At 38.5% G+C, this 16583-nt stretch overlaps 2 protein-coding genes across 2 annotated transcripts in view; one reads left to right on the top strand and one right to left on the bottom strand.

Annotated features, from left to right (window-relative positions):
• The window catches only part of LOC134671525 (signal-induced proliferation-associated 1-like protein 3), a 28967-nt gene extending 15993 nt beyond the window's left edge, over window positions 1-12974 (bottom strand). The window contains 5 exon segments of the mRNA XM_063529387.1: window positions 143-278; window positions 1180-1780; window positions 1993-2275; window positions 7257-7490; window positions 12102-12974. Of these exon segments, the coding sequence (XP_063385457.1) occupies window positions 143-278; window positions 1180-1780; window positions 1993-2275; window positions 7257-7490; window positions 12102-12696 (1849 nt within the window). The 5' untranslated portion in view covers window positions 12697-12974.
• Window positions 12975-14329: 1355 nt separating this feature from the next.
• LOC134670336 (uncharacterized) lies at window positions 14330-15364 on the top strand. Its single transcript, XM_063528143.1, has 2 exons — window positions 14330-15057; window positions 15140-15364. Exons 1-2 carry the CDS (start codon window positions 14569-14571, stop codon window positions 15269-15271), a joined length of 621 nt encoding a protein of 206 aa, XP_063384213.1. The 5' UTR covers window positions 14330-14568; the 3' UTR covers window positions 15272-15364.
• The last annotated feature ends 1219 nt before the right edge of the window (window positions 15365-16583 follow it).

The following is a 16583-nucleotide window of genomic DNA, read 5'->3' as shown; positions in this document are numbered from 1 at the left end:
TTGTACTGGGAACCATGGTAAATCCAGGTTTAACCGGTTAACCCTGGGTTAGTGGGGTGGTGCAAGTGGGGCTCAGTCTGGTAAAGGATTAACGGGTTAAGGGTTAGTGAATTGATAATTTGATCATGAACAATGTACGTACAGAACTTCTGTCCGGTCTCGAGCGTGGTGGCGGAGACGTGGTTCTTGGCCAGATCCTTGAGGTACTCCTGCCGCGTGCGTGTGGCCATCGTGCTGAACTTTGGTGATTGTATCGCTGCGTTTTCGCCATTAATCACCTAAAAAACAATTGGGTCATCAATAATCATACATCAGGGATGTCTATTTCTATGATTCGTGATAATAAGGTTTGAACAATGCGACGAACCGCGTTGAGAAAGGCCGCGGAGACCGCGTCTAGGCGCGGCACAACCGTGATCAGTGTGTGCAAAATTACACACTCGTTAACCTTTTGAACGCCAAACGGCCAGCATTTGCCGTGCCACTGACGCCACGGGGGTAAAATTTAGTTTTGTGAATAAATAATGCCAACCTTAAAGTGGGGTTTTTTTCACTAGATTTTCATCAAAAAACGATCGAAGTCAAATGCCGTCTTTGGCGTCGTTGTCACGATTTTGCGTTGACGTCAAGTGCCGTCTGTGGCGTTCAAAAGGTTAAACATACCTTAGGGCTTTGTCTATGCTCCGTTTGCATGAGTTGATTGATAATATGTGGAATGCATAAAATTACAGAAAACACGGTAAAGTTAATATTTATCCTCAAAATACCTAACGATTGCTGGAAAGCATACCAAACTTATTCATACCTTTATTAACATTTACCTGCATTGTTATAAATAATCTCGTATTTATGCAATAAACGAAAGTGCTACACCGAGTCTTGCTTATGTTTCGCTAAATTATTATTGCAATATGTATCTTAATGCAGATTTTACGTAATAATCTATGGATTTGTAGTCCGTGCCTATATTCAATGGTTTTTACTGTATTTTGTCTAAAGCTAGAGGCAGGAGTCTAGTTGTAAATAAAACAGTAAGCATAGGGGCTGTCCATAAATTTTTTGACGATGACCCCCCCCCCCCTAAAATCATGCTTCGAATGACCCCGTTTCCTCCTACGTCATGCTACCGTAATTTATGGACATAACATTCATACTACAACCTACAAACAAGAACCTCACCTTACTCAAAAGAAGATCGGTGAACGCCTCCCCCTTCGGATATACAGCGCCATCCTTGATCGGTGGTCCAAATAAAGGCACTTCCTTCGCCCGACTCACAGCTATGCTATAATGCGTGTTCTCCGTACACGGGTCTATCGCTCGCACAACCACGAACACGTGCTGGAACTGCGAACGAATGTTCCTCGGCGTGAACGGCGCCGCTCCCGGCTCTTGGAACACTATAGTGACTATATCGTTGCCTATATGCCGCTTTCTGAGTAACTGCTGCCTGTTGTTGGGCGTGTAGGGTAGCATAGTTGACACGTGGAACATTATCTCGCAGTTCTGATAGGTTGTGTAGACGGAGTAAAGGCCGGTCGAGTCTGTGCGATTGTCGAGACCCGCTTTGTATTTGTCGAAGTCTTTTAGTCGGACCGTGTGCCCGAGCGTCTGGAGGAACTCTACGAAGGCCGGGCCAGCTTCTTGGTTGTTGTACATTTCTTCTTCGGTGGACTGGCCGCTCTTGCAGTACATAACTCCTACTTTGTAGTGGCGCGTGACGCATTGTTCGTCGAGTCTTAGGAGTTGTTCTTCGGCGCCGCTGCCGTTGGTGCCCAGCCTGTAATTAAAGCAGTTATTAATTAGTAATTAAATACAGCGATCGGGGATTATCGGTATCGTGATCTGGACATTCTAGGCGCGTGGTGTTTTCACCGAGCGTGAAAATAAATGTAGCTTATTGTAGATAATTAAAGCATTGAAATTGTTGCTGGACATTGCACTGCAGTGGTAGCATTTGGCCCGTTTTATAGTAATATGAATGTAACTTGCCTGAGGCAATTCAGTTGCAACTCCGGAGCGACATATTCCAGCACCTCCTTAGTGTTGTAAGTAGCTGTATTGTTGCTGGGTTTGATAGGTAGCGCGTCTTCTAACACGGATCCACGTAGCGTCAACAGTTCCGAAGTGCGGACGACCAGCCGATACTGCCACGCTAGTTGGGACGCTGGTGCGGACGCGTCAGACCCTCCCCTTCTTAATTCCACTCGCTCTTTCTTGATGGAAATCGCGACGGGGCCCAGGGTTTCGTCCATGCCGAACCAGTTTTGGTGTGCTAACAAACAAAATAAAAAAATCAGAACTTTTATTATTAACTGGACTTTTCCTCAAGTCGTTATTTATAGTGGTAAACAGATATTTTCAAGCAGGGTATAAGCATGCATCAAATACATTTTGATGCAGTTGCAGTGAGAACATAAATAATAGTCCATCAATTACAAATCACAAGTGACCTACATGGTCTACTGACAATTCATATGTATCATTTAGGGTCAGAGCTCATACACGGCATGTAACACTCCTAAACATAAGCACACATTGAATGGTTGTATTGTATAAGAATCGGATGTCAGCTGTCATATTGCATAGCCTATACATAACTTAATGCGTATCGAAACGAATACGTCGTGTTTTACACAACGCGTACCATGTACCAATAGCTTAAAAAAATTAAGGTGAATTTTGCCGCAAATAATTATTACGTACAACCACTTCTTTAGTACCTAGTACCTATTGTGCCAATTTGTACGGAGAGCCGTTGTGACGCATATCTGCGTCAGTTTTTAAAGAAAACATTAGTAAGTATTAGGGTTACTAATTTCAACTACATTGCAGGTTTAAATTAGTATTAATGTATACTTAACTAATAATGAAAACCACAGCAGTGGTCACGCAACTTTACCTCAGCGCGTGTATTTCCCAATAGCATTTTGCGCTCTATATAGTTTACGGCTTAAAAACATCGAGGATGGATTTCTTCCTATTTATTGGAATAAAATTACTTATGTTTGTATTTTCAGTGTCAGCGGAAGGATATTATATTTTAGATACAGTCAACGGTAAAAATATGGGTGTAGACAACTTACTCAAAAATATGTCCCATAGTTCTTAATTCACTGAGATAAGAGTTATACTGGAATCAGTTATGTAACGCTGCCATACATGACCCAAAAAATTTTTATTAAGCTATGAGCTTCATCACATCTGATATTTGAGTAATTCTAAGCATTTCTAGCCTGGGGTAGGGGGGAGGGTGGGGTACAAAGACGGCCGCCACCCGTCATCTTTAAAAAAAATCTATTCTGATCCTGGTGGGTACTAGGGCAAGTTTGGTATCATTTTCGTATAAACCAAAGACGTAGAATTCATTGCTGATATTTGTTTTTTTCAGTTTCATAGTAATTTTACAAGAAAAACGTAAAAAGGTGAAAAATTTGGTTGGAGATTTTTGCTACGCGGAGCCGAAACTACAAAAGATAGAAAGTTGAAATTTGCACACAAGATTACATTTATAAAGTGTACAAGAGATAAGAAGCGATTTTGAGAAATTCAACCCCTAAGGGGGTTAAAAAGGGGATGAAAGTTTGTATGGGGTTCAAGTTTTATTTTAAGCTAGGAATTTGAAACTTCGTAAAACGATATATTATTAAAATACAAGAAAACTAATTTCAGCGTTTTTGAAAATTCATCCCCTAAGGTGGTGAAAAAGGGGTTGAAAGTTTGTATGGATATCAAAAAAAATTTCGGACGCGGGACTTGAATCTTTGTACCTACGAATTGCTGACACTTTAGTAAGTTCCGACCGTGAAGTGGCAGATCATTTTGAGCGGTTTTTCTCGAATATCCCGGTAGAAACAACAAGATCCCTTAATTCATCGCCAGACGTCGCTGAAGAAATTTTGAAGACAAATGTGGCAGAATGTACAGAAATCTTCAAATTTTCGTATGTCTCATCGAATATAGTTCTTAAGACTTTTAGGTCTTTAAATTTAAAGAAAACAGAAGATCTTTGGGGCCTGTCTGTCAAAGTATTAGATTCCATCATTGAGTCAATTACACCATACTTAGCTGAGATTTTCAACAGATGCATTGATGCTGGAATTTTTCCAGATATTATGAAACATAGCAAAATTATCCCTCTGTTTAAATCAGGAACGAGAACAGATCCCACGAACTTTAGACCGATTTCAATACTACCGGCATTAAGCAAAGTGTTCGAGAAACTTATTCTGAATCAACTATTGTCACATTTCAACAGAAACAAACTGCTTGACAGCAATCAATTTGGTTTCACCAAAGGTCGATCAACTACTGACGCCGGTGCGGTACTTCTAAAACACATCTTTGATGCTTGGGAAAAAGCTCAAGATGCTGTTGGAATTTTCTGTGATCTGTCAAAGGCATTTGATTGCGTTGATCACGAAAATTTAAAGAGAAAATTAAGCCGCTATGGGATAAAAGCTAGTGCCCTTGACCTGGTCTCATCGTACCTTTCGGATAGAACTCAGCGAGTAGTTATTAATGGAACTCAATCGGCGGGGTCCCCGGTAGCCCTCGGAGTGCCTCAAGGTTCAATTCTTGGTCCCTTCCTGTTTTTGGTATACATTAATGACTTACCAAAAGTTGTGCAAGATAGACATGATATAGTGTTATTTGCAGATGACACTTCCCTTATATTTAAAGTGGACAGAAAGGAAAATAGCTTCGAGAGCATTAATGACGCGCTATCTACCATTGTAAACTGGTTTACGGCAAACAATTTGCTTTTGAACGCCAAGAAAACCAAATGCATCAAGTTTACGCTACCTAACGTCAAGCAGGTAAATAACAGCAAGATTAAAATAAAAGGTGATACGCTGGAATTTGAGGACCGAACTGTTTTCCTGGGAGTCACTCTAGACTCCAAACTGCAATGGCATGCACATATAGGCACTCTAGCCGGAAAACTTAGTTCAGCAGCCTATGCAGTGAGGAGAATCAAACAGCTGACAAACGTAGAGACGGCCAGGCTGGTATACTTTAGTTACTTCCATAGTATTATGTCTTATGGAATTCTGTTGTGGGGAAAAGCGGCAGATATTCAGACAATATTTGTGCTGCAAAAACGAGCTGTACGTTCCATCTATGGACTGGGCGCTCGAGTATCCCTAAGAGAGAAATTCAAAGAAGTTAACATTCTTACCGTTGCATCTCAATACATACTAGAGAATATTATGTATGTTCGGAAAAACATCCACGAATTCAAGGTTAACAGTGATATCCATAACTATAACACTAGAAACAAACATAAACTTGCTGTGCCCGCCCACCGCCTCCGTAAGGTTAGTACGTCTTTCGTCGGGAACTGTACACGTTTTTATAACAAAGTCCCCACTGATGTAGTGAATTTACCACTTCATAAATTTAAGTCGCACATTAAGCACTCCTTGTTACGTAAGGCGTACTACACTGTAAATGATTTTATAAACGATAGAGATGCTTTTAAGCCGGTAGCTTGATTTCATTAGTATAATAAGAATTAAATAAATATTGTTTTTTTTTACATTGTGAATTAAATATGCTAGTGTCCAGTAGAATTGACACATGAGACAATGATGTTCTCGCTTGATTATATTGTTTAATTTAATTTTAGTTTTGGACACTTGGAGACCTTATACATCTCTAAGTACATATTTCTTTATTTGATTTTTATTTTTGATTGTACATACTTACCTATATTTTTAATGTTTCTGACACTTAGAGACCTTTACATCTCTAAGTCAACTTAGGCTAGTAATTATGTGAAGCTATATTACTGTCTTTTTATGTAACATATGAGCACAAAATGCCGTGTCTTACAGCTACATGTTATTACTATTTTAATATTAATATAGGCCGGTAGCTTGAACATGTCATGCTCGCTTAAAAGTCTTTGCTTACGGTGGCGTTGTTGATCGGGTCGCCACTTTCCCGAATGAAGGTTGAGGGAGGCGATGGCTGAGATACGCGTCATACTCGTGAACGGGTGCTGTTTGTGGAGACTGGTCTGTTAAGCTAACACGAGCTATTATACTTAGTAACTTTTATTAATTAATTACAGTGAGACGCCTCATTCTGTTCTCGTATGTTTCTTTTCTTTTAATGAATGTATTAATTATACAGGATATTGACTCTTGGAGACCTTATACATCTCTAAGGATAACTTGATAAACTATATAATCTTATAGTTCTGACACCTAGAGACATTTACACCTCTAAATATTATAGATTTTTTTTGTGTGTGTTTTTTTTATCTGTATTTTGTATGTAATTCGACATTAAGAGACCATATACATCTCTTAGTAATTGTAATACGTTAGATTGAATTGTTAGTTTTATTTTATAAAATTGTTGATGTAAATTCAATGTTGACGTGTAAAAGTGCCCTTGTGGCCTATTTGCTGAATAAATGTTGATGTTGATGTTGATGTATTTGGGGATATTATTAAAAGACAGGAAAAGTTATTTCAGCGTTTTGTAAAATTCATCCCCTAACAGAGTTAAAAAGGGGTTGAAAGTTTGAATCCATTACAAATCCGAGTAGACACACATTTCTTATTGCCTCCCAGGCTTGAAATGCTTAGAATCACTCAAGGAACATATGTGATGAAGCTCATAGCTTAATAAAATTTTTTTGGGTCAACTTTATAACTGCTTCCGCTATTATGGGACATATTTTTGAAATGATTTGTTCACCCATATTTTTACCGTTGACTGTACAATAGTGGTCCCAGATTATAAATCTCGCCACCAAGCGAGTGACCCAGAGACCAGAGATACTTTTGGTAAGAGAACGTACGCTATGATCATGTCAAAGAGTAATAAACCTTAAAATAATACTTGCGTTTCGAGGCCTAACACTTGTTCCAGATGCAGTTCCTGGAGTAAGATTTAAGGCAGGGTACACCAGCTGGGTGTGCGTAGACATGCACATGCGTGTGCGCAAAATAGTTGGACCAGTGCATGCTCACGTCACGCAAGCGTTGAGCCGTCTCTCACAAAGGATCGGTATATTGCAACGCGCCTACGTAGGCGTGAATATCTAGTGTCTATGGAAACGCATTATGTGTGCACAGACCTTTATGCTTTTCCCTGTATCTGTTACTGTCTAATGCCATACGATTAAATACAATTACATGTAATAGATAGAATAGAAGCAGTTCTTATTATATGACACCAAAGAATGTGGGCTGATAGGCCACGGAGAGGCCGTAGGCCGCGCTAATATTGTAACTTACACTGCCCATAGAAGTAGTTCCTATAGTACAGCGCTCCTAAATCCTGGCTCTCGACGGGCAGGGGCGTCAGTGTGTTCGCAAACGGGCACCCATGCCGCCAGTGAGTGTGGCCCGGCGGAAACTCGAGGACGGAGAGGCCGTAGGCCGCTCGAGGCCGGTGCCAGCTGCCAGCTTGTCCTGGGATCGCGCCGCGTGATGTCCGCCGGCATAGGGATACGCAGCGCTCTTCTTCGCCTGTGGAACGAATAATTTTCTGGTTTAATCAATTAGCTCTTCTTAAGATAACCCTTACTTTGCCCACCCTATCATTTTAGTATTGGGATATAAACAAGACTAGAGATTAGTCTTTACATTGTAACTTTATTCATCACAAAATCATTTCATCATGAGTGTGAGTACTGTGAGTAGGTATGTAATGCATGCTACAAATACAATCACAAAAAATTAGAAATCTTATAGATGACATGACTTATGTTTTAAATTAACATACAAATCTAGTTTTGAAGCATGGATAGCAAAACTGCAAAAGATAATGTAAGAGAAAAGATATATTCAATGTAAATATAGTTTTTATAAGTTTTTCTATTGGAGATTGTGATTGATAAGCAGCTCTTCGTTAATTAAATGTGTGAAACTTATCACGTAGCGAAATAAGACAGGTAATCTTGATGCGCAATTAGGCGTTACTTATATATATTTTTAACAATCTTAATTTTATTGAATGCTTCTGAGAGTTTAATTCGAATACGCGCGACTTTAAGTATGGACTCACGCGCGAGATCACTACTCATGCTAGACCGCCAGGACTGGGTTGCAATTTAATAATAAAACTGGGTAAGTGGTTCAACAGATTCATTGATAGCACAAGATGTTTAAGCACAGAATAAATAATAGTACTAGGTACAGAAGACTCACTCTCTAACAAAACGCGTCTGTTACGATCAGCACAGATGTGGCCGCTAGGTAGCGACAGCGCCACGCGCGGCTTATGGCAAACCCCAAAATTGGGGTCGAACGGATGTACTTTTAGCTACCTGTAGCAAAGCGACGAAATCGCGGAGTGAGCCACGCCTGGTTTAAGTCTAAGAAAAAATTATGGCTTCGAGAGTACCCAGAGATATTCAGTGTTTACCACATTTGAAGAATTTGTCTTAAACTTTACACATCAAATACAATCAATAAATATTTGTTATGAGCAAAGGGGCACGTGTACATTGCACAATTGAATATTCCATTATCATGTTGCCAATCACATTTTAAGTTATTTTTATTTAATGTTTTTGACTTGTTTTTGTACCATATATATGAATAAATTTCTATCACATTGACATAGGTCAAGTTTCACTAAAGCTGCCATCTGTGAGGTAATTCCACAATTTGGGACGTAGCCATCCATACTCCATAATTTTACAAATGTAATAGTAGCTAAGTATGTCTGTTTTCATGCATAAACCACTGCGCTGGTTGTAATGAAATTTGGTATATAACAGAAATTATCATTCTAGACAAACAAAGTCAGGGGCAGAAGCTAGTCTTGTAAAAATTCTATAACTTCATACTTCATTATTCATTTTAAACACCTGGACTGCTTAACTACCTCTAATGTTGACTGTATTGTAACAAATATATTGCAAGGTAATTAGTTCATTTTCATCACACTCGCTCAGTGAATGTGGAATTGCACGCAGGTTTAGCGGGAGTTATAGAAAAAGCGTTCTCCCTAGGGAGTTATGAAGTTTCGAGTGCCATAATTAACAATTTTTTTTGTCTTTATACTTAATTTTTGTATCACAAGTGTGATGGATGAAAAACATTGTGTGTAACTCGGGGCGTAATAATATTGCAAACTCGAGTCTATAAATCGCTCCGGCAAGCTGTTGCGATTTAACTTACTCTCGTTTGCAATATTCAACTTACGCCCCAGGTTGCACAATGTACTATGTATTATCTTTTAGGTACTTACAATTACTCTCAATACTGTAAGACATGTAGGTATTGTAGGTAAGTAATACTTTTCCTTACCTACACTAATTGCCATTTTGAAAATCCCTGCCTAAATGACTAATTTGAATTATGCAATAGGTAAACAGTCTCTCATTCTTTCACAGAAAACTATGAGTGATGTTCACAAGTGTATTGCTCTCTGATGACCTTAAACCTGTTTTATGACTCATATGATGAAAATGTAGTTTACGCATAAATTGGAGGCCTATTCTAAATCTTCACCTTCTTTGTTAACATTTTTTAGGGTTCCGTACCCAAAGGGTAAAGCGGGACCCTATTATTTAGGGTTCCGTATCCAAAGGGTAAAACGGGACCCTATTACTAAGACTTCGCTGTCCGTCCGTCCGTCCGTCCGTCTGTCACCAGGCTGTATCTCACGAACCGTGATAGCTAGACAGTTGAAATTTTCACAGATGATGTATTTCTGTTGCCGCTATAACAACAAATACTAAAAACAGAATAAAATAAAAATTTAAATGGGGCTCACATACAACAAACGTGATTTTAGAGCAAACTTAAGCAACGTCGGGAGTGGTCAGTACTTGGATGGGTGACCGTTTTTTTTTTGCTTATTTTGTTTTTTTTTTGCATTATGGTACGGAACCCTTCGTGCGCGAGTCCGACTCGCACTTGCCCGGTTTTGTTAAAAACCTTTTACAGGGTCATATAACTATAACCCATATGATCCTGTAAAGGGTAATGGGGATAAGTTTAGTTACCTCTTTGAATCAAGTAAAACTATTTGTGGCCTTATGATTTCTGAGTTCAAGTAATCATAGTGTTAATATAAAATACTTATAAATAAATTACTACTCATTAATAAACATACATGTAGTTATCAAATTTACAGTGATAAGAGCTCTCCATGTTTATGAAGGTCTAAAAACAAAAGATAATCTTGCAAAATGTGAAAACCGCACACAGATAAAAACTTGATTGCTTATCAGCAGATAAATCAGTAATGAATGTAATTAATTACTACTAATCAATGAGCCAATCAGTGCAATGCACTACTTCATTCATGCAATCACTGATTGTAAGAAAACAAGACTGATTTTTGATGTGAGAGAACATCAAAGATATCTTAACATGTTCAACGCGGTAGGGGGTTGAAAGACCCTATACAAAGTATGGTTAATTTTATTACGAGTTATACTAATTGCCTCAGCGAAGGTGTTACTCGTAAAGGAGGAAATTGAGATGAGACAGCATAAAATTATGTCATAATTGACAAATAATATGTTATTATGAGCTATTTGAAGCGTGAAAATCATTAAGCAACATAATTATGAAAACTTAGTATCACAATTTACAAGAAAGTCAGTGAATTGGATTATGTGCATAAATTGAAGAATTCCGTATGTAATTGTATAGAATTATTGAAGCAGAGTGTACAGCGTGATGCTCCACTGGTTGTTGCGCATAATTGTGGTAATTGAGGAATCAGTCAATGGAAGCATGTGTTGGATTAAACTGTTTGGTGTTTATTTATTGTGATATTTTCATTAAATATCCTTGGTGCATGATTTCATCTTGTTTTTGAAGAGATTAGGTCACTGTAAAGGTTTCTTTCCATTTCTAAAAAATCAAATGAAAGAAAAGAGTGCAATACTAAATTGGAGTAGTTTTGGGGAAGATCATTAGATCATAGAGTAGATTTAATAGGTTCTGATTCTTAAGAGAATTAAGAGATTTAAATAAAATAATAATGTTGGTTAAGCAATGATGAAATCTAAGGTGTGAACATAAAAAAAAAACAGTCTAATTGTGAAGCTTCTCTTTATGAACATTACTAAGATCATATAATGCAAAGAGCCAAATTATTTTGTAAACAACAAGACCATAAACCATTATAATTATGAGTGAAGTAATGGCAAGCTATGGCAGAACAATGTCAGATGTGAGAGTAGAATTGGTGTCACCCGATTCTCAGCCACACAATGGTCATTCCATAGTAAGTTGTAATGCTTACTCTGTACAAATACCAGAGTAATTACACTGTAGGTGCTCTATTAACGTTGCAGACAAATACTAAACATACACCTATGTATTCATTATGAAATGTGATAAGAAATTGATATTTTGTTATTGGATATTTTTGTATACTCCGGTTTCAAGGATTACATGTTCTGTTATTTATATTTATGTGATTATCTGCCTGCATTAGCTTAACAAATATTTATTGGTGTTATTAAATATTTTCCTGCTATTTTCAATTCATCAATTTCACCAATGATGTCAATGTAATCATGCAGAGGGAATTGACTCATAAATGATCTTAAATGGGACAGTAATTTTATTCATACAAATAACATAATGGTTTTTCAAGCTACTCTTCAAAACCAGATTTTATTTATTAAGTCTTATTTATATTACTTACAGTCACATTTAATTAAATCAAACATGCATTTTTCTGTTAATTATAGCCCATATTTTGAAGACAACTGTAACATTACTTGTTTACCAGTGTTACTGTGTTTCCTGGCTAATGGGACTGAGTAACACATAAAAGGTTTTATTACAAAAATGTAAAATACAGCTGAACCTAACCAATCAGGACCCTCGCTAATCTGGTGATCCCTGGAATCCAGAATCTCACACTGAAGAAAATAACTATGATAGTGACTAGTTTTAAATTTCATCCCTGACTAAGAGTGGCTTTAAAAAGAACTGTGAAGATATAAATAAAAAGAGTAACTTAACTGTTTTTTAATGCTAGTAATCTATATCCTTAGATTCATCAAAGTAATATTATAAAACCTCTAGAATTAAATCTGTCTGTTAATTTGTATTATCTTCTCCTCAAGGGTAGGTTGAATATGATAAACAAACTTTACTAACCTCCCAATTCATTTCTAAAGAAGGGACAGGCTTCCAGCAACTCATTTGATCTTCCATCCCCCATGTCAGGTACTGTGTCCTCTCCCAGCGGAGGGCCCCGGGTTGCAAGAGAAGCAGCCGAGGCGCCTGTTGTTGTGTTCCGCCTGCGGCTCAGCAGTGCTCCTCTAATCTCAGCTGCATAACTCAAGTTAGCCATCAAGGATTGACAATCATAGTGAGCAAACTGCTGTTTTTTGATTCCTTCAGGCCTGTCAAGTGACCCATCGTCCATGGGTTGTCGGTGTGTGGGAGCCGCGCCACCCCAAAGCTTGTTGAATTTGAGGCGAGGCTTCGGGCTGGCGCTGGCCCGGGGCGTGGGGCCGTCGGAGGTGTCACCGCTCAAGCCCTGAGCCTTCTCTGTCACGTTGTAGTTGTGCACCATCGCGGGAAGCCTGTCGCTCGCGCCCCCGATCACGTCGATCGAACCGTGACTCCCATACTCGCGCCGCAACCCGTTTCCGGACGGATGTTCGCCGTATATCAAGTCGAGACTCGAGTTACTGCGATACATAACATCTCTGGCTTCCTTCCGTCGGAGATGATCCGGAGCGTACATGGCATATTTCGACGAGTGTCAGTTCGCTCTACACTCTCGACAAATAAATAAAAGAACACTGAAGCGCTCACTGACGATACACTAATTAAAATACATTCGTAAATACCACGAATTACTACGATGTTCAGACGTACACAGTGAGTGACTTCACAACATGATGAATAGCCGAACTTTCGTTTATTGTCACATAATCACAAACAAACTGTGTGCTTAACACTAACGATACACTATTTTGCGATATTCTATATATACAAAGCTAACACACGTCTTCACAACACAAAAACGAAAACGAATGAATGAAACGAAATTTATGAAAGAAAAAACATTATTCGCGAGTAAACGTATAATGTTGCCAAGAGAAAAATACAGAGTAACGAACGAAACGGTATTTTGAGTGCCAGTGTTAAATAGTACATTATTGTCGAGCTTCGAGCAACACCGGCTTCCGACACGTCGGAAGGGAGGGGCCCAAGCGATATCTCACCGTACAAATTATAAAGGAGAGCTATCTTTTATGATAAGACGGTTGTAAAAGTGTCCAGTGGCCTATTTTATAAAGCTACAAGTTACAATTTACAAGCGGAAGTCTCTATCTAACGCTATGTGTTAGAACGAGACTTCCGCTTGTAAAATGTAACTTGTAGCTTTATAAAATGGGCCACAGCTGTCAGCTTAAAGAATAGTTCGAAATCTCTCCGGTGGCGCTAGTAGGTAGTACCGGGAACTAACATGAATTTAGACCTTATTGACTGAGTGAAGTGCGCTGTCAGTTTTTTGAAATTTTATTAAAAATTTTCATAAAGTGATTTATTTAATTTAGGATTTCCTTGTGCAGTAAAACTAGCCGCCCCTGTCTCAGTACGCATCATATAGACTGCCACCTCTGTTATCTAGCCACCTCGGGCCTGGGCTTACCAGGCCTTAAGCCCCACATTCACACTCCTACCTTGTAGGCCGCCTCGTAGTCCGCCTCGTTGGGTAGGATTGTGTATGGGGGTTGCGGACTACGAGCCGTCCTACAAACGGCTAAACGGTAGGACGGCTCGTATTATCGTATTATCGACTACGAGGCGGCCTACAAGGTAGGAGTGTGAATGTGGGGCTTTAGGGCAAATCCACCGCTATAGGATATATTTTCTATAGTAAAAATGGGAAAAGTTTGCATCGTAAACAGTTGCCAAAGTGGGCGTAAGAGGAAAAAACAGAAAAATGTTACGAAATCCGTATCTTTTTTCCAACCAACGGTAAGTATGTAATTTTCACTACACCTTATAAAACAAAGTCCTCCGCCGCGACTGTCTGTTCGTGGGTTTGAATGTATCTTTGCGATAAACAAACTACTGGACGGTTTCAGTTCGATTTTCATGCGGTTTTCACCTATCAATAGAGTGATTCTTGAGGAAGGTTTACGTATATAATTTGTTGACTATAGTTCGTTTTTTTTAGCATTAGAAAGAACTTGCAAGAAGGTAAGCGATTTTGACATGTCTTTTAATTGAAAAACGCTTTTTAAAATTCAAAAACTATTACTGATGAAAGCAGAAGAATATAAATGATCGTATTAGATTCATAATTGTTACATATTTGCCGTAACTTATTTTTAAAAAGACACATCAAGTTTGTTTACCTAATTTCTAATGCTAAAAAAAACGAACTATAGTGCGAAGCCGGTCGCTAGTTATTTAATAAAATATTATATTGTGATTTTTATATTTTTCTTATAAAATTCACAATTTCACTTCAACAATTCTTCATTTTTCTATTAATTCTCAGACTCCGGCACGGTTAGAAAGTTGGAAAAAGTCGTTAGGAATTGCATTAAAAGCAAATGATTATATTTGCCATCTTCATTTTAAAGAAGAAAATATAAATATGTACGAAAAGTTAACTATTAAAGGAGAGCTCAAATATATTCCTACACAAAGAAAAACGCTTAAAGAAGAAGCTGTGCCCACGATTGAGCATCAGTTTATTCCCATTCCCGAACATGAACTCCAAGCCAATACTATTCACATAGAGGAATCTTTCGAACCATACCCCAATCAACCTAAGGACGAGCAGCAACAACAAATCAATGCCGAGCAACAGGAATTATCAGAAGATCAAAATGATTCTAATAATTTAATGGATTATGAAATGATACAACAGGACTTTGCGGAACCATTGTTTAGTCAATATCAGGATACTAATGTAACAATAAATCCAATAGAGAATTTTAAAAGTAAGTTTCGGGCATTTTCGTTGTTGCCGCCTTTTTGGCTACATGCAGAAAATCCTAATGGGCTGGTATTTATGCGAATGGATCCAAAAACTCAGAAGATTAAACATCATATACGTTTAAACGATGATCTAACTGTCACTGTAAGTGTTTATTAATGTAACAATAAAATTCGGTTGGCATGATTTGAATTTGTAACGAAACATAATTGCTATTTAATTGCAGGTAATTTTTCCCAATAATGAACAATTGCCACTAAAGGAGAAAATTAATTCATATGACAACACCTACGATTACTTAAAATCGGTTGAAAGATGGCCTTTGTGCGTTGGTACTCAGATTGACGACAATAAGTAAGTTTTGGTAGATTGTTAACCAAGGGATGAACGCAGTGAGAGTATAGTCCGAGGCTAAAATGATGCCATTCACCCGAGTTAAACACTCTACTTTTCATTTCGAATACGAGGAACCTAGCCCCAAAGCTTGTACTATGGGTGTAGACGATAATACAACTGTTTGCAGTTGTCTTATGAATATATATACCATAATGTAACAGTTGTATTTAAAATAAAAGGATAACTCGTAAGCCTAACTTTGATTTTATTTAACATTTTTGTCATTCAAAATATTGTATGTAACGGTACATTAAATAGGTCTTAATTCTTGAACCTATCCTTTTAAAACTCGACTTTTATGTGTATTTTAAGAACCCTTATTATGTAGGTACCTGTAGATTAAAGCACTATTTATACATAAACAATGGTACAGGAGAATAATAAAAGATAAAAACGAATTTATCTAATATATAATTACATCAATTTTCAGATTTTGTAAAGGTGTGATTATTGGTGATGATACTTACGAAAGAAATCAACAGTACCCAAGATGTAAATCTTGTCGAATATTACGAAATCGTTTGCAGAACCGTAATTCCACTTCAACTCTATTACAAAAAATGGCAGAAGCAAAACGGTGCGCTTCAAATCTTGTACATAAATGCAAGCGTCTGAAGAGGACGGTAAGTCTTATGCCAGCTACATACGTACGATAAATCGTTGCGATAAGACTGTGCAGTCCGACTGTGCAGATAATCGAACCGTGTGTATGACAAATCGTTACGATAATCGACAATCGGACAATCGGACTGCACAGTTTTATCGCAACGATTTATCGTTACGTATGTAGCCGGCATTAAAGCCGTAACAGACTACCGCACCGTGCCACGACCTTGATGGTGCGGTTAAAATATCTCTTTCACGCTCCAAATTATAGCTACATCCTTAGCCCCCTCCAGACTATGCGCGTGAATCGCGGGCGAAGCCGCGAACGCGAGTGTGGAGTCGATTTCGCAGGTCTGCGTTCTGGACTCCACACTCGCGTTCGCGGCTTCGCCCGCGATTCACGCGCATAGTCTGGAGGGGGCTCTTAACGCACGTACGGCGACCACCTTACGACTATCGATACGTGCGCCGCACCGCACTAAAGTCGCGGTATGGTGCGGTAGTCTGTTACGGCTTTTTATCAAAAACATATTAAATAAATAAATAATAGGGAACATCTAAAGGCCCCTGTACATAATGGGCCAGCGCCGGCCAGGCCAAGGGACGCTGCCATGCGGTAGAATGAGGTAGCAATATCACTTGCTCCCTCTAACGCATAAATGCGTCCC

The sequence above is a fragment of the Cydia fagiglandana genome, chromosome 1 (genome assembly GCF_963556715.1).
Source record: "Cydia fagiglandana chromosome 1, ilCydFagi1.1, whole genome shotgun sequence".
Taxonomy (NCBI): domain Eukaryota; kingdom Metazoa; phylum Arthropoda; class Insecta; order Lepidoptera; family Tortricidae; genus Cydia; species Cydia fagiglandana.
The sequence above is the reverse complement of the archived record's forward strand: the minus strand, read 5'-3'. Positions and strand labels throughout refer to the sequence as shown.

What these genes read in the sequence shown, in the direction of transcription:
- LOC134670336 (XM_063528143.1), top strand. Translation starts at nt 14,569, where the DNA reads ATGTACGAAAAGTTAACTATTAAAGGAGAGCTCAAATATATTCCTACA. An exon ending in ACGATGATCTAACTGTCACT is followed by an intron (nt 15,058 to 15,139) that starts GTAAGTGTTTAT and finishes ATTTAATTGCAG; the next exon opens with GTAATTTTTCCCAATAATGA.